Genomic DNA, 18,202 nt, shown 5'->3' with positions numbered 1-18,202 from the left:
TTATATAAGGGCGATTCAACCTGGAGAGTTTGGCCTCCACTTCTCACATGTGTGGTGAGAATTGAGATACTGTTGGAACCTGCAACTATTTCAGTGATCAGATCTGATTCAGAGCTTCAATCCCAATAGTTGGTAGGTGATTCGAACCACTTCTGGTTATAATCAAGAGGATTAGGAGTTGAGATACCCCCTTGAAAATTTCTGGCCGATTGGGTTCTTATCGGAAGAGTAATCGCACCCATAGGCCAGCAAGCCCTCCGCTGGTTTCTGTTCCTCACAACAAGAAGAAGAGGAAAAGTTTTTTTTTTTTTTTTCTTTATTGTTTAACACCTTTATTATTATTTTCCCATATTACCCTCACCTTTTATCTTTTATTATCTATTGTCCAATTTTATCTCTAGTTATTACCCTTTCTACTAGCATATTCTATCCATTGCTTAGGCCTTTAAGTTCAATCTAAATACAAGTCTGCCACTCCCTTCTAAATTTCCATTTATTTATAGAATTGCCATTCTCTTTTGATATTTGGTTGTGAAACTTGTGTTATTTGTTAATTAAGGGGACCCTAAGCAATCCGATTCAGTTTTGGAATCTAAATCCACGTCAAGTGGTAACAGAGCGAATTTCCTGCAATTTCCTAACCATGATAGATCATATTACCATTTCTGAGTTGCACAAATTGTATTGTGAGGTACTTGAGAATCAACAGAAAACTAATGCTAGGGTCGAGAAGAATGAGGCAAAATATGACAAGTTCATGGACGAGACTCAAGGTGCCCTTACTAAGATTCTTGCTTTTCTGCAGGGGTTTGAAACGCGAGTTGACGAAGAACATTTGCACCACCTCCTTAATTTCATGCCTTATGGATCGAAGATACACCTCACAGACATCAACGCGATCCAGACCCCAAGATGTTACCCGGTAATATTCTGACAAGGATTATGCCATCAAAGTTGAGGTTCCAAAGTTCAGTGTCGAAAAGGGACCTGAAGAATTTCTTAATTGGCTCATCAAAGTTGAGAGGATTTTTGCTTATAAATCCCTTCCGAACGAGAAGAAGTATGAACTCATCCTCACCAAGTTTATTGGGTATACATGTTCATGGTGGGATGATGTATTACACTCCAAATTTGTTAGATAACTTGGACTCGTTACCAATTGGGAGGTCATAAAGCAGATTCTAACTGAGAAATTTGTTCTTCCTAATTATGAGAAGGTGATGTTTCATAAATTGCTTGATTTTCAACAAGGCAACAAGTATGTGGATACCTACACCCTCATTGAAAACTTGAGTTTAATTACAATTCTGCAACTAGTTGAAGCTCTATTTTAATTACGAATCTGCCATTGATTTATTGAGTGTCCAAGTGGGCCCATAAGCGATCCGATTCCATATTTGGAACACAGATCCACATCAGGAGGAAGCCAGAGTGGGAGGACCACACATCAAAGAATTTGAAGGGCTTGGGACCGAAGAAGATGAGGGGATGAATGAATAAGGAGATGGGGCAATGGTAAAAAATGTTGGGAGGGTCAAAAGTAGCATGGGAGGAGGGGAAGGAAGAGAGCTAGGCTTCATTGACTAAGATATGATCAAGCTTACAGGCGATCCAGATGGCACCAGATCTTTTATTATGCCAAGAAAGCTTGATACCATACCATCTAAGGTCATCCAGACTAGAGTCCTCAATGCATGAGTTAAAGGCTTCAACAGAGGTGGAGTTGATTCCAAAACCACCACTCTTCTCATGGGGATGACGGATCACATTAAAGTCACCCCCGAGCCCCAAAAGGAAGGGAGCCAACTTGAGAAGCTAGCTGCCGAAGCTCATCTCAGAGGGAGATGCATGCGGAGGCTCCATTGAGATCGTAGATGAAGGAGAAAGAGAAGGGAAAATTGGCCGAGGGAATGGAGATAGATAGATGGATGAATTGGGAGGAGGAAGAGATAAGGGAGGGCTGAATTTTAGAGGGGTCCTACATGATCCAAATTCTCCCAAGACGACTGAAAGAATATTTTGAGAGGAAAGACCAGGAGGAAGCAATGGCAGAAGCTTTGTGTGAGGTATTGGCTTCGAACACTCTGGTTTCAAGGAGAGAGCAAAGAACCGACCGGGAGGACTTGATACAGGCACGGATCTCTGATTGCTTGGCTAACGAATTGAGACCCCGAACATTCTAAATGGTCCAACAAATCATGAGGGGGTGGGGGCACAGATTCCTCAAAGCAGCTGAGAGAGTTGGTGGAGGGCCGGTTTGAGGGCTGGCTGCGGTGCCGACGAAGATAGCTGATGAAAGGGGGAGAGTAAGCCCGATTGGAAGGGGGGAGTGTGGAGCTTAAATGAGGGGAGGGGTGGCGCCAGCTAAAGGGGGGGTTGTAGATGTTGATGCAAGAGGAGCTACCAAAGGTAGAAAACGTGGCAAGGAGGGGTTTGTGGAGAGGCAACAAGAAGGTATCTCCTTCAGAAGTAGTGGATACCGGAGCCAACACGACTGATGTGGATGCCGATGCCAAGGTGGTGGAGTCATGGTTGACATTGCCCAGAACCAGTTGGTTCAGCAAGGGAGGGGCCGAGGTGGTGGACGTTGCTGCAAGGCACTGCCCCTGGTGGGAGGGCAGGGCGAAGGAGAATGAAGATCTGGCTGGGCCCTGACTCTTCTGGAAGAGCAGATCAGGGGGGGAGAATTCGTTGTGGCAAGGCCCTGCCCCAACAGAGAGAGATGGGCAGGGGAGGACGACAGAGAGCCGAAGTGGCCCTGCCCCTGCTGGAAAAGCAGGGGCAGGAGGCTCAGCTGCAAGGTCCTGTCGCAGCTGGGAGAGTTGGACAGGGCAGGAGGTCGAAGATCCCGCATGGCCTTGCCCCTGCTGGAAGAGCATGGCAGGGGGAGAAGCGAACATGGTGGGGTCCTGCCCCTGCTGGGAGAGAAGGGCGGCAGGTTGAGCGGCGATGTCCTGTCATAGCTGGGAGAGCTGGACAAGGGAAGAGCGCGAAGAACCGTCAAGGTCCTGCCCCTGCTGGGAGAGCTGGGCAGGGGGGAGAGCATCAGAGAATCCAGGCAAGGCCCCGAAGTGGGCAGCCAAGGGGAGGCGGAAGTGTAGAGGGCCAGAGGAGGCAAGTGGACAGCGGAGTTGCAAGAGGAAGGCAACGAAACCAGAGAGCCTCGACTGAGAGGTGGGTTGAGAAGATGGGTCCGACAGTAAAAGATGGAGCGGGTTTGGAGGGGTAAGTGGGTCAAGTGAAGGAGAGAGGATGGAGTCCATGGGTTGAGGAAAATTGAATTAGATGGTCTAGCCATATGCAGCGAACACCAATGAGTGGACTGATGAGAAGGGTCAATAGAACACAACATGAAGTCCTTAATAAGCAGATAATGATGTCCAGAAAAGATGCAGGTCAAGTTAGCAAGGCCAAGGAAAGATGTAATAACATATGATTGACTAGAGGATATGGACCAAGGAATAGTGGATGCTGGAATAGAGTTAATATAGCTAAACCCAAATAGTTGGAGTGAGGTTTCAATTAGAATGAGTTAAGAACTGGATTCCACCATTCGTTGGGAGGGAAAACATATACCTGAGAAGCTATCAAAAAAGGTTATAGGATGAGTTTTATATGCCAGTAGTATTTTTATATTCATCATTGTAGCTTCCTAAAACTGTGTGTCACCTCCTGCTACTATTTCCCTCCCAAAATTAACCAATTTTTTCACCATAATCATCTAACTGATGTTTCAGTAGTCTTTTCATTCCGAGTGTTTTTCTGGTATAAATGTCATATGGTAATGATCACACTAGCAAGCCAACTTTCTCTGTTAGCAAGTACACTGGTACAGTTGGTGCCAAATGAAACAGATACAAGGTGTTCAACATGGAAAATTCTGTGAGACAAAAATACATTTATACAAGGTGTTCAACATAGATAAGGGATGTCCAATACAGAAAAATTCACAAAAAACAAGTGTCTCCTTTTTATGTTAAGTATAATCTTGAATAAGTTTTCTGTCAAATTATGTCAATTTTTAGTATATAGTTTATGAGATACCTAGCAATAACAGACCAACATAAATATGGAATGGAATACAAATTCAGTGTATACAGTGTTTATAGAGAAAACCTGTACAACAAAATCAGCCGGAGACTGTCTAGGACCAGTAAGCTTTGGTCGGATCCCTGCATATCCTGGCTCCAGAGATCCATCCTTCAGACTAGGGTAGTATCTTCTTACTTTTGGGTAAAAACTCTGGGCTCGATCAGCAGAGACAGAATAGTCAAACCTGAAAAGGAAAAAAGAAAGATAAGTTTCTGTGAACTGAGTAGTTCCTTATGGAAATTTTTTCAATGCCAAAATGCAACATTTCTTCAAATTATATTCAGCAGATCTGGTATATTCCTTGATGATAAATGTTAAGTAGTCTCTATACTATCTTTATTACAAAGAATGGGAGAGTTTTTTTTTTTTTTTTGGGGGGGGGGGGGGAGGTGGTGGAAGGTGGGGTGGCAACAGGACTAAGATCTTTCTCCTGTCTATGGGAACAGTTGATGCATTTTGAGGCACACACTTGCATGACAACAAGGGGAAACAATGAGAAAGATGGCAGGTACAAGAGAGCTAGCATAGAGGATCCTGCTGAGACAACAAGTTACTCTGACCTGACCTCCCCATCCAAGCCATGTCACTGGGGAGAGCCATATACCACTTTCCAAATTTGATCCCTGGCCATGGATAAACTTGATCCATCCCAAAACCAGGGGAATCATAATGGCCATAACGCATCAACTGTTCCTATAGACACCAGTACCATAATGATTCCCCTCAATCATCCCCTTTTCATCTTCATTGTATAGTGAGATTAGACCATAGTTATTAAGGCATCGCCAAGGCACTGCTAAGGTGATGCCAAGGCGTAAAGGCAGTATGGATAGGCTAAGGCAGTTATGCACTTTATGGGTTTCACGTAAGGCGACCACCTTAATGGCTAAACCGATGCCTTATGACGCCATACTGCTTCTTACGACCAAGGCGGAAACCTTTTAATTTTTTTTTTTTTTTTTTTTTTTTTTTAAGTACTACCATAGATTCCATATCTTTTGTTGTGATTGGCAAGTCTATGGGTCTGTACACTTGAGAACTATGGGATTAAGTCTATATATATAGATCTCTTTCTCATCTGTTTTTTCTTCATTCTTTCTATTCCTCTTCCCTTAATCAATTCTTCTCTTTCTTCATTCTTCTTCTTCTTCCCTTACCAGCAAGACTTCCCTTCTTTTCTTACATTCTTCTTCTTTTTTCCTGGTTTTCTTTTCCCATCCAGCAATACTGACCTTAGTTGCAGCCCTAATCAGATTGACAGGAGTAGAAATATAGTGGAAGGCATTAGGCACTCATTTTAGCATCATAGAGATAAGTATAATAAATACTTACATATTTTAACAGCTTTTTTTTCATTATATTTATAATTCTGTTTCATAGTTATATTATATGCTATGATGAAGATAAACTTAGTTTATTCACTTTATTGCTTTATTTTTCTGATGAAGATCTTGCATTGGTATGAATCTTTAACCTTTATTTAGCATATAAGTAGAATTATATAATTTTTAATATGCTATTTGTGCCAATAAAAAAATAACACTAGAACGCTTTATTCGGTAAGGTTACACCTTATTCTCGCCCTATCGCCAAAGTGCCCTAGAAGGCCCTCAAACACCTCGGTTGCCTTTCTACCTTAATAACGATGGATTAGACTCCATTTATTACCATAACTCTCAATATCTTTTAGGCTCCTCAATCCCTATGCTAACAGCAAGAAGTAATAGCATAGGAAATACTCTAAAAATAAATAAATAAACAAGAGCATCCCAGTGCACGAGGCTCCCGCTATTGCAGGGTTTGGAGGGCCAAATATATGCAGCCTTATCCCCTGCTTCCCAGCAGATGCTGCTTCTAAGTTTTGAACTTGTGACCAACATGTTATAATAGTGCAATTTAACCATCATGCCACAGGCCCACCCAGCATAGGAAATACTCTCAACATCATTAAAAATGTAACTTACATACTACCAACCCCACTGTAGTAGCCACCACAACCTCTTCCAAAATATAATTTTCTTCTTATTAGGTTTGCACATCTCATTAGCACTGGTTGATGAATAGTGTTGCAGCTGAACGATAGATGCTTACAGCATTGTCGGTATGCTGACTCATAATCCATGCTTTAAGTCTGACAAGGGATTCACCAAACGAGCCTATCCCTCTAACCATATAGAAAGATTATGAAAAAATAAATCCCTGCCAAACTTGCAAAGCAAAGGACTATCTAAAACCTTTCTTTTCTACTAAAACTTAATTAAAGAAATTCCAAATTTAACAACTGGAAATACTTCCTAATTGTAACTAGGGAACAATCTTCTCAGGATTTAAGGAGGACCCAAGAACCAAAGCAAATAAAATTCTACATTTTTCTTCCAAGATACAAGTAGATTAACTGAGATCTATGGGGGACCCATCATAGCTGTATAGGATAGCTGGCTACTAGGAAAATGTGCCATCCAGCTTTACTGCCTGGCCATGGGCCAATTCAAGCCCATGAGTATGCCCAAACCCTATCCCATAATATGGCACACTAAGGGGCTCATGTTTAGGCCTAAAATTAGTCCTGGTCAAAGGTCCATAGAAGCCTATGTACAGCATATATTTGGTGCTTTCTCGTGTATGTGCTCTTGCAACATATTAACCGTTTCAAGAATGCAATAAGTCATATGGGAATGAACTCCACCACTCAATAATCAATGCAATTGTATAATTAGAACCATCCAACCAGTGGCCTTTTCCCAATGTAGTCGCTAGGCTTTCAACTGTACAAAAGAATGGAAATGGAATAGGTCAAACAATGAAGAATATCAATTTATTTATTTATTTTTTTAATTCAACAACAAAGAGTGCTATATGGTAGGTAATCCATCTAGATGTATGCAACAAGTTCTTAACTTTTATGATGGTTGCTGCATGTACGAAATAATGAAGTATTAATTTTTCACATGCTATAAATTCTGAATGGTGAGCTCAGAGAGAGAGAGAGAGAGGTGGGTGTACTTGTTCAAGAAGATGGATATGTCATCTACATCATTAATCCATTCAACATCTGGGCCAAATTTGACATGGCCACCCATATCCAATGTAACATGCACTCCAATACCACCATCCTCAGGAATAGGATAAATCAAATGTTTAAAAGGAGAAACCGGAGTGTTCGAAAGTGTGAAGTAGCAACCACGAGCATAATAAGTGGGAGGAATAACTCCACTCGCAATGCCAATGTATCTTCTTGCAATGGATGAAGCACTTAAACCTGCAGAGTTCACTACAAGCTTAGGGATCAGGACAAGCCCTGGTTGCGGTGGAAAGTTCTCTGTGCACTTCTCAAAATCCTTGCTTTCGGCAGTATAGAGGTGAATTTGATTTCCTTCAAGGTGGCCCCCAGTTACAGTAGTATCATAGGAGAAGGTTGTTCTATGATTCTCAGCTTCTCCCTGGAGCCTCAAGGCATAACCTTCCCAGTGTAAATGAGGATATAATTCCAAAGGTGATAAACCAAGACTATAAAACATCTATCTGTTTCAAAATTTACATAAGATGGATAAATAAATTGGAATGCCATACCATCAAGGAAAGCATGAGGGAATGAGAATCAACTATCCCAGTAGATGGTGACAACAAGGCCTTCATACACTGCAGTTCTGGTTCCATCCGCATAGCTTCAGAGCCCTCCATCATCCTTAGATCATTGACTCCATTTTCTATTCCATGGCACAATATATCATTCAACTTGGGAATCTCTGAAGATCCTGTGGCAACTATTAATTTTCCAATCCGTTCATGAGGAACCCCATGATCAGAGCAATACTTGTAAAGTAATTCCTTCCCTCTTACACAAAAAATTGACTGCATCAAGATTCAAGAGTTGAGATTAGATCCTTCTATTAAATTTTCCCCAACAGAAAAGAAAATTCCAGAAATAAACAAACAAGAAATATTAACTTAGATAAAGTGGAGCTGATAGTCATAGGTGTTGAGAGATTGTAATCTGCCAAACTCTCTAATTGGGTTTTGGCAATGTCAACCTTGGACACCTAGCTTCAAGTTTGTTAAACTGGACACCTTGGTGATGACCTGAAAAATGGTTATGATGATTTTAGGAATACTAACATGTTTGTTAAGTTTGAAAGGTTAATAAAACCCAAGAAAACATAGTTGGCAAGGCGCCGCCTTGGCGTCTAGGCTGTTTTGGGGGTTCCAGGCATCCATTCAGGGCGATCTTAAATAACATTTGTGCACACCAAATAAGGTTTGACCTAAACATAACTCCTTCAATATATTAGATTCAAAAAGTCTCATGTAAAATTAAAATCATTTGACCATCAAACTTACTAGAGACCAAGAAAATTTCTCTAAGGCTATGTTTGGAAGCCAAGAAGAGAAAAAATTTAAAAATTTTGAATTGGAAGAGAGAGATAGACATAAAAAAATCATTGTGTAATTATGATTTTTGTTTTATTATGTCTTTGTACTATTTTCTGTTTCTTGGCTTCTAAACATAGCCTAAATGTTGATTTTTGATGACTAGATGTGGCTTAGTATTGATTTTCTATGATATAAGGTATATGTAGCATGCTAAATAAGGTTAGAAAGAGGGGAAATAAAAAATAACACTTGGGTGCCTTGGTTGCCTAGGCGGGCGCTTGGTCGCCTAAGCATTTAGGCACCGCTCCACCGCCTTGGGTCATCTTGTTGCCTCGACAACTATGCAAGAAAGATCAAATGGACTTGAGAGGAGATGCAAGCATCAAGCCTGTACTAAACTGGATGTATCAAACAAGTTCACTGTGAAAAGCAATTGAGAAGCTGGAAATCACAACTTATTAAAGCTTCACCTCAGTACACAAGGCTCCGGCTATTGCAGGATCTGGGAGGGGCAAATGTACGCAGCCTTACCTCCTGCTTTGCAAGAGAAGCTGTTTCCAAGTTTTGGACCTTATTAAAGCTTCACCAAGCCATGGTAATTCAGGAATTGACAAAGGCCAATGATTTGGAAGGAGCAGCTATGCATGCAAAAGGATGAGGTGATCAAGTCTATGATTCAACAGTTCATAGGATTGAGTTCTACATTTGTATATCACAATGTAATTCTATGTAACATCTCCAATTGCCTAGATGCCCTATAACATGTGGAATAAGTCACCCATAATATATAAGTGGTCAACCAATTTCCTGTGAGAACAAGTTGGCAATCTTTTATGACTTATCAGAGAAGGTGGTTGACTTACTACCAGCTATGGTTGATCGGCAAAGGTTGGATGATGATTAGCCAGTTAGACCCATGCATTGGACGATCCAACTAGTTGTCCCTTACCAGATGGACGACTGACCCCATTGACGTCAACTTGAAAACACCTTGTTTTGCCAAGAAATCTTCCCGAGAGCAAGGGTTTGGGAAAAGATATGGAAGGTCGATAGTGTGCCCAGATGGACTACTGGCCAAAAATAGCTGTGATGTGATCCCAGATTCAATAACCCTAACTGTAGATTGTAATGGGCACACAAGAAGGAATAAGAGCTAAAATTTAGCGTTTAATGACAAGACTGTAAATAAATGGAAGTTCAGAGTCCTGTAGGAAGGATTAAGCATAAATAGGGGCAAGATGGTAATTAACTTCAAAGGGAAGGACTGATCTGATAACTATAATAGGTATGGGGTAAAGTATAAAACAACTCAAAAGGCATGGGATTCTTAGTAATTCTTGGAAGTTTGGTGTGACTTTGGGATTAAGATAAAAGCAATTGAACGAGTCAAGGATTATCCTGTAATTTTTTTAAACAGTGCTTCAACCCACGAAAGAAACAGCAACCAGCGATTGGCATACCAATAGCCTCTGCTGGTTTCAATTAATCAAACTCAACCAAATGGGTTCGGTTTGATCTGAAATTTAAGGAGAGGATCCCAAACCCAATGGACAATTAAATTAACTCAACTGACAATCAAATCTAAATTCCAAAAGTGGATAAAGAATTCCGCAAACATGGTCTGGCAGAAGAGAGAGGTCCAGACCTTGATGTAGACACCCATGCTGGCCTATATTATCGAAGGAGGAAGAAAGCCAGCCAGCCCAACCAGCCTTTGGGCTGATCGAGCCAGCCAGCCTGGCCCCAATTTTGGTCCTATGCTGGTCCACTCCTACAGCCATCGAACCAGCATAGCAGCCCTTGAATGGTGAATATTTTACATTTTTACTTCCCTATTTGGTCTTCTACAAGAGCCTCCAAGCAGCCATCAATTCAGCCTGTTGCAGGCTGTCCAGAAGCTTCTCTTCCTATCCTGCGATTTGGCTATACAGCTGGTTTTTGTCTTCTTGTGTTTGACCAGTCAATTAGACAAGTCAAATATTCTTCTAGAAAGTCATTGTAAGTGTCTGATGATTTCTTAGTCTACAAGTCAGTGTTTGTAGTCTAAAGCTATTAGTTTCCTTTTTATGTTACTCTACTGTTTGGCTTTGTTTCTATTTTGTATGGCTGTGCCTAGTCTATATAAAGGAGATCATTATAAAATTTTGGGAATTAATGAAGAACTTATTGAATTGCAGCCAATGCTTACTCCAAACTTCCTAAGAGAGGATGATCAACAGCTGAGATAGCTGCGGGTGAGAGGCCCAAGCTGAGATAGCCATTATCCCACACACATCTATCCCAACTCCATGTCTCCATCCATCTCTTCTTCTTGTTCTCTTTCAATTTGATTTTTGTGAGTGATTTTGATTCTGACAAAAGACCCAATAGCCTTCAATTACTTGAATCGAAGACCACCAAAGAGGCCAGAATCGAGTCAGGTTTGTCAGGGTTTTGGGGACAAATCGATATTGGCCAGAACTCCTATCCCGCAGCCCTCTTCCAAGGCCCCTTGGAGGGTTTGAAGACCTCAACAGGGAGGCCACTCAACCAGGATTTCAGCCCCTTGACCAGCCAATAGCCAACTGCAACACACACTCTCTCTCTCTCTCTCTCTTTTCTGCTGAAAACCTAGTTCAGCCAGGATCAACTGCTGTGTTGCTGCCCTTCTGCAAACCTGCTTGCAGCCCTATTTGGGGAACTCTAGGACTATTTTGGAGCTTCTATTGACCAGGTGTTTTTGGTCCATTGACCTCTCTCTGTGAGCTACTAGCTATTGTTCTATTCCAGACATAGTTATCTCTGTGAGGATTTTCCTTGGTTCCTTGATCTGAAATCAGACCTAAATATTGGGTTGGAGTTGTTTGCCTAGGTGAACCATCAGAACTGTTTGACCTAGTTATCTCTGTGAGTATGTTCTGAGTGATGGTGGTGCTTCCGTTAACCCCCGTGATCATGCTATCCAAGAGTAACAGATTTAGCTGTCCTCTTTGAAAGCCTTTCTGGAGAAACCGAACACTAGCATCATCCCAGGTGTTATAGCCCATGCATTAGCTAATCATTCATAGTCTGTTCTTCTAGCTCCTGGGTTATAGAGTCAAGAGCCACTGATCATATAACAGGTAAGCATGAGGTATTTTCTTCATTATTTCCTATTTCTGAGGGGGTCAAACTTGTTGGTGGATCCATTTCTCAGGTTAATGGGAAGAGTACTTATCATTATCCTCTTCATTTCCTCTTTCATCTGTTATTCATGTTCCATCATTTCCTGCAAATTTATTGGTTGTCAGCCAGTATACCAAACAACATAACGATAGTATAACCTTTTTTCCATATTATTGTATCTTTCAAGACCTGATGCTGGGGAAGAGGATTGGTGGTGATTGTGAGTAGGGGCCGCCTCTACATCTTTGAAGAACGCTCTTCCACTGCTCACTTGAGAGAAAAAGAGATTACATGAAATAGGTTAATTAGACCACCACGCCTCCTATTTATTCAATTGATTCAAAAATAAAGAGGATATAAAGGCCCTTAAACGTAAGACATCGTCTTACTGGTCAATTACTCCCATGCCTGATAGTAGCAATGCTGTTTGCTGCCGATGGTTGTTCACTGTAAAACATCGTCTTGATGGCTCTACAGAAATGTATAAAGCTCAATTGTTTGCACAGGGATTTACCCAAATTGCAGGTGTTGATTATCAAGAGGCATTTACTTCAGTTGCAAAACTTAATTCAGTCCGAGTTATTTTGTCTATCACTGTCCATAAGTCATGGTCGTTATATCAGTTAGATGTGAAGAATGCCTTTCTTGACAATCATTTACATGAGATTTACATTGATCTTCCCCCAGTATATTACACTGATGTTCCTGCTGTCAATGGTTGTCACTTACATAAGGCAATTTATGGACTCAAGCAATCACCCCATGCATGGTTTGAGAAGCTTAATGATGATTAGTGTCAGTTCGGTTTTCAGCACAGTGCTTTTGATTATTCAGGATTCTTTGTTAGGACAGCACACAGTACTACAATGCTTCTAGTTTATGTTGACGACATAATCTTAACAGATGATGACCATGAGCACATCATGAAGACAAAATCCTTTTTGGCCAGCAGTTTGACATTAAAGATTTGGTATGCTTAGAGTATTTTTTAGGCATTGAAGTTGCTCGCTCTGCTAAGGGCATTGCTATCTCCTAGAGGAAGTATGTTCTTGACCCTTTGGATGAGACAGGTCTTCTTGGAGCAACGCCTGTTTCCACTCCTATTGAGGCGAATCATTGTCTCATGATACCATCTGTCCTCCATTGCACAAGAAAAAGACTTATCCGAGGCTGGTGTTGGCAAGCTTTTGTATCTCATTATTACTTGGCCAGACTCCTTGTGTCCATCATTATAAGGCAGTGCTTCCTGTCCTCTGTTATCTCAAGCAATCTCCTGGGAAGGGGTTATTTTTCGTAAATCATACTCACTTTGATATCCATGGGTACTGTGAGGCAAATTGGGCAGATGCTCATGACGATTTTCGGTCTAGCTCTGGCTACTATATGTTCGTTGAGGGCTGATAGCCTTGTTAATTGGAAGAGGAAAAAAGGTCAGTAGTTGCTCGATCATGTGCCAAAGCTGAGTATCGCTCGATGTCCCATGCAACGTGTGAGTTAATGTGGCTTTGATCTCTGTTATCTGATCTCGGCATCATTGCCTCTTTTCTCCAATGTAAGCCATTATGATGAGAGGAAGAAGCAAAGAGGCTGGCTGCCTGCTGATGAGCCAGCAGGCGGGCATGGCTGCATGGCCCTTTGCAATATGCGCGCATCACCTGCTATTGGACCCGGGCTGAGGTGCTGCAGCCCTATGCTGTGGCCCTCAGCCATGGCCCTGTCCGTGGCACATGTGCTGCTGCCCCTGTGCTGGCCTGCCTGCCTGGCTGGCCTGGGCTGCCAGCTTGGCTAGCTCAGCTGGGTGAGCTGGCGTAGGTGGCCATGCCACATGGCCTTCCATGTCAGAAAAAATCCAAAAAGACCAAAACACCCCTACGATGCCACAGCCACTAAATTTACAATATTGCCCCTGATGCCATTCCAACTGAAACCAGCTATATCCACTGCCAGTCTGAGCTGCCTTGGATGTTGTACACCTCATATACATGCCATGTCACAACCTCAACACTGCGAAATGACCAATGTACCCCTGCTGCTTCTGTGAACTGCCATGAACTCAAAATGCCTCACAGTACACCTCACCAAGCAATATGGGACCCACTCACAACCATTGGACTTGTTGCCAACAATGACAACTCACTACCAGCTGACCAACACAGCCAGATGCCCAACAGTTTATACAAGAACTACCAGACGGATGATTAGACTTCAGAAATGAAAATACAATATACAACGACAGATTTGGGGCTGATTCGAGTATTTCGAGAGGATAGAAGTTTGAGAAGCTCACAAAGGGATCTATATTTCAAAGGAAAGAATGTTAAGAGATATGTAAAGATGAATAGAATGATGTGCTCCAGGTCTGTAAATACCCCCAGGAGGGTAACCATAGATCTTTAAAAGGAGAAAAACGCTGGAACTTTTAGGAGGGTCATAATTCTAACAAACATCCAGTCTTTTATTTTATATGCAATTAAAATGCAAAGCATTAACCAAGCAAGAATCACTTCCTACCTTCAAAGTGAATTTTGGAATAAGTACTAAAAACAATGAAATTTGGAATTTTTTCATGAGATATGGACTGTACTTTGATTATCTGAACACCTGACACTAATTAGGGTAGATCAGAGGGCAAATGTAAAAGCACATTGAGATAAATTCAAGTCTCAAGATTGAAGGAAAAATTATAAATGAAGAAATTTTTTTACTTATAGATCAGAAGCAATACATTGGTCAAAAAAGAAGTAAAAAACAATTCGACTATCTTTTACAATTCACAACAGCAGATGGAACAAGGTCCCAAGACTCCCAAAACATATTTGATATTATTAAGTTCTCAATTGATAGAATTCCTATCACCACAGCAAGACAAGCATATTGACAAGAATCACCATGCATCCAAAAGCAAGATATGGGCAATTATCAGGTATGTTTATGAAGCTTATCCCAATAGAAAATTTTAGTCATTTCAAAAGATGTAAAGAATGGAAGCATCTTGAGTAAAAGGGGACTCCTGAAAATAAATAGAAAATTCAAGAGTCCCGAACCATTAGTTGGAACTCTGCTTTTTATTTATTTATTTATTTTTGGGCTGGGGGGTGATCACTAGAATTAGAACCCCATTACATAGTCAATGTTAAGGTCCCCGCCACCCACCACCACCCCCCCTTTTGGATCTCTAGTTTTTAGAAGTTAAATCTTCTGTTATCAACAACCCGAGTACCAAAAAAAGAAAAATTATCAACAAGCCAAAAAAGAAGGGAAAATCAAGTATAAGCTTCATTAATGTAAAAACAAACCCATAAAAAAAATCATAATAAATAATAATTAAAAAAAAAAAAAAAAGAACCCAGCAGAAGAAATTCCCAAATTACAACACAAAGTATATTCTTAAGGTGAAGTTCAAGAGAAAAAAGAAGAATCAGATTGGAAAGAGAGAAATTCGTAAGTAGGTTACTTTAACTTTGCTGCAAAAACAAAACAATAAATCTAATTTCGGGAAATTGATTACCTTGAGTGACTTTGGAGGGTAATAAATACCAGCATGGATGACTTCGCTGTTGCGTGAACTGGTTCCAGTGCCGAAAGTGGAAGCGGATTCTATGACCAAAACTTCTCTACCCTTCAATGCAAGCTCTCTCGCCACAGCAATCCCAACCACCCCTGCTCCAATCACAACACAGTCTACTGTTTCTTTCGGGATTTTATCCGAAATAGTACAGAAACTCTTTGACCCATAGCATCTGGGGGTGCTTCTTATGGAATTCTTCAATGTTCTAAGAGCAACTCGCAGCATTTTCCGATGGCAATCACTCAGAATTACTGCCAGTTCCAATGCTTCCGGTTTTTGGGTTCCTTCCCAATCGTATCATCATCAGTGGAGCTCATCCATGTTATCCTTCTGAGTGTGTTTTTTAGCCAATAGAACCTTCACCTGAAGAGAGCTGTCAATGATCGTAGCCTGAAGCACTACCCGTTTAAGTACGCTTTAGCAATAGAACCTTCCCCTGAAGAAGGTGTGAATGAGCTTAGCCTGAGGCACTGAGCTTTCCTTCGCGGCTTGTGTTGTGAGCTTCGAATGATACCATCTCTAGCTATACGGGTAGAGGCTAGTAGTAGTCTAGATGGAGGAGGATGCATTTGTCGTAGATGAAGAAACGGAACACCGTGGCAAAACACCCTTATTGGCTATATTCTTCTTGGGGACAAATGGTACCAGAAAGGTAGAAACTGTAACTGAAGCCCTTCTGGCAGCATGGAATACACGATACGAAGTTAACGTCTCACGGGTCGATGATGATAGATTGGTAGGTATATATTCTCTTTAGATCTGAAAAAACATAAAAAATGCATGTTTTCACAAATTAAAAAAAAAAAAAAAAAAAAAAAAAAAAAAAAAAGAAGAAAAGAAGAAAAAAAGTCACTACTTAGGCACCGTTTGATAATTTTTACGTTTCTAGAAACAAAAACGGATTTTTTTGTGTTTGATAAACTTGTTTCTTGAAATGTTTTTTGCAGACATAATGCCACTAAAATACCCAATAGTATCATCGGATGCCCAAAAGGGAGAGAGGGTTCGGTTGCCTCTTTTTAAGTTTAAATAATTGAGAGATTTATCATGCATAATAGCTTCTTCTTTTTTTCTCTCAAATTCGTTTCTAGAAATGTTTCGTCAAAGTCATTTCTAGAATTATAAATAGGCATAAATTTTGATTTATGTTTCTAGAAACGAGTGAAACAAAACAACTTTATCAAACGCTGTTTAGGTTGTTTCTCCGTTTCTAGGAACAAGAAAACGCAGAAATGAAACGTTGTCAAACGGTGCCTTAAATTAAAGTGTAGGACTCGTCAATATGACTCGAATGGAAACTTATCTTATTCTTCTTTTTTTTTTTTTTTTTTTTGGGATAAGAGGAAATAAAGGGTGCTCTATGGTAGTGATCATAGCCCCCAGGCCAAAGCACCATACGACAAGCAACCTTCCACAAGACCAACGAGCGATAGTGGAGGCATACCAACTTGAACCCACAACTAGCCAACTCGAGTGTTGATGGGAGCAAAGGTTCCCTTCCACTAGGCTACCAACCCCGTTGGTCAATGGAAATTGATCTATTATGGCAAAATTACCCATCCTTAGGATCATCCCACAGCAACCAAGCGAGCAACGAGCCCAAGTATGATAGACAATGATCTAGACCCTCACGAATGGTTTTGATTTGACCGAGCCACCTGTTTGGCCCGAAGAAGACAAGGGGCTGACGACAGCCTGACCGACCAACTCCACTAGAATGGCTTTAACTACCGAGAGGCGGGTCGGATGCCAACAAGGAAAGTAGCGCAGATATTCCACCAAGCTATAACCAAAGCAACCCGACAAAGCTCAGTAACACCGAGGTCACTACCAAATGGTAATCATCAGCTTAAGGAGGACCTTACACGAATGTCTTGCCACATGGCTATCTAAAACCAATGAATAAGCCCAACTGCATTAGTTCCTTAACCAAACAACAGGTCCAAGGGTCTCACAAGTTGAACGAAAAGTGACATATATAGCCTGTCGCTCGGGGTAAGTAGCTAGACAATCAAACCACTCAACTTAGGTCGCTTAGCCTGAGAGATTCCAACTGTTTTCCTCACCAAGATACACCTAAAAAGACTTACCAAGTCCAACGTGTGGGTTACAAGATATGGACTAATCCTAGTCCGGAAATGACTCTTGACAGAATATTGAATTTTCCCTAGAAGGAAGGATATCTCACCATATCCCCCGGATATGGCCAATAGGTGGAGTTCCCAAGACTAGGACATTCTCCATATTAACTTTCCCATTACAACTCTTGTTATATTCAAACTCCTACTAGCATTAGAAAGCTACTAAAGCGGGACTCTCACTCAATAGCCACCATCTTCAGCTATAAATACCTAGGTAAACCCCATTTCTAGAGGATTGATCTTTTTCCATTCTTACTAGAATTATCTGTTGGCAGAGACATCTGACTTAGCTATTAGGGAGTCCCCCACTGGATTAGCTTGATGCTCACTCTCTTGTGTGTGTTTCTCTATACATGACATGGAAACTTCTTAGGATGATTTCTTGCTGCAACAGATTGGTATCGTATGTGGGAAACATTACTAATCAAGCCATTTGCTTGAAGTCATGAACCTGAGTAGTGGACAATCCCTGTCTCCTCCTACAACACATGGAGGACGAGGAGGTCGAGAGGATCCTCCAAAAGGCAGGTGAATGCCGGAGGGCCTCAAGCAGGGAAATAGACATCAAGAATCCACTGGCAGGATGAGCCAACACCGAGAGCCCTACAGTCGGGCAATTAAACTTTAAAGTTTTCTCCTTGCCAACACCCTGTGCCGGCTCGTTTCATCCACAGCCAGGGGAGAACCGTCAAACGACCAATGGCCAAGCTTGACAAGTGAGAGGAGACTTACCTTCCCCTCCACCAATCGCCCAGTTGAACCCTAGTACAATGGTAACGAGCGCATAGTTAAACAACCTGTAAATATAGTTGCTTGAGACCAATAATATGTTTTGTAGGTTCATCCACCAGTTCGGATCAACCCTCCCCAAGGGTTACCTGTGGTA

At 41.3% G+C, this 18,202-nt stretch overlaps 1 protein-coding gene across 1 annotated transcript in view; it reads right to left on the bottom strand.

Moving 5' to 3' along the window:
• Positions 1 to 15,864, bottom strand: part of LOC122065489 (L-2-hydroxyglutarate dehydrogenase, mitochondrial) — a 37,920-nt gene extending 22,056 nt beyond the window's left edge. The window contains exons 1-4 of the mRNA XM_042629295.1: positions 15,116 to 15,864; positions 7,663 to 7,944; positions 7,096 to 7,532; positions 4,117 to 4,276 (exon numbers count right to left, since the gene is read on the bottom strand). Of these exons, the coding sequence (XP_042485229.1) occupies positions 4,117 to 4,276; positions 7,096 to 7,532; positions 7,663 to 7,944; positions 15,116 to 15,400 (1,164 nt within the window). The 5' untranslated portion in view covers positions 15,401 to 15,864. The remainder of the gene's footprint in view (positions 1 to 4,116; positions 4,277 to 7,095; positions 7,533 to 7,662; positions 7,945 to 15,115) is intronic.
• Between the last annotated feature and the right edge of the window lie 2,338 nt (positions 15,865 to 18,202).

This window comes from Macadamia integrifolia, unplaced genomic scaffold (assembly GCF_013358625.1).
Source record: "Macadamia integrifolia cultivar HAES 741 unplaced genomic scaffold, SCU_Mint_v3 scaffold2036, whole genome shotgun sequence".
NCBI classification, from domain to species: Eukaryota; Viridiplantae; Streptophyta; class Magnoliopsida; order Proteales; family Proteaceae; genus Macadamia; species Macadamia integrifolia.
This window is presented reverse-complemented; position numbering and strand designations above follow the sequence as displayed.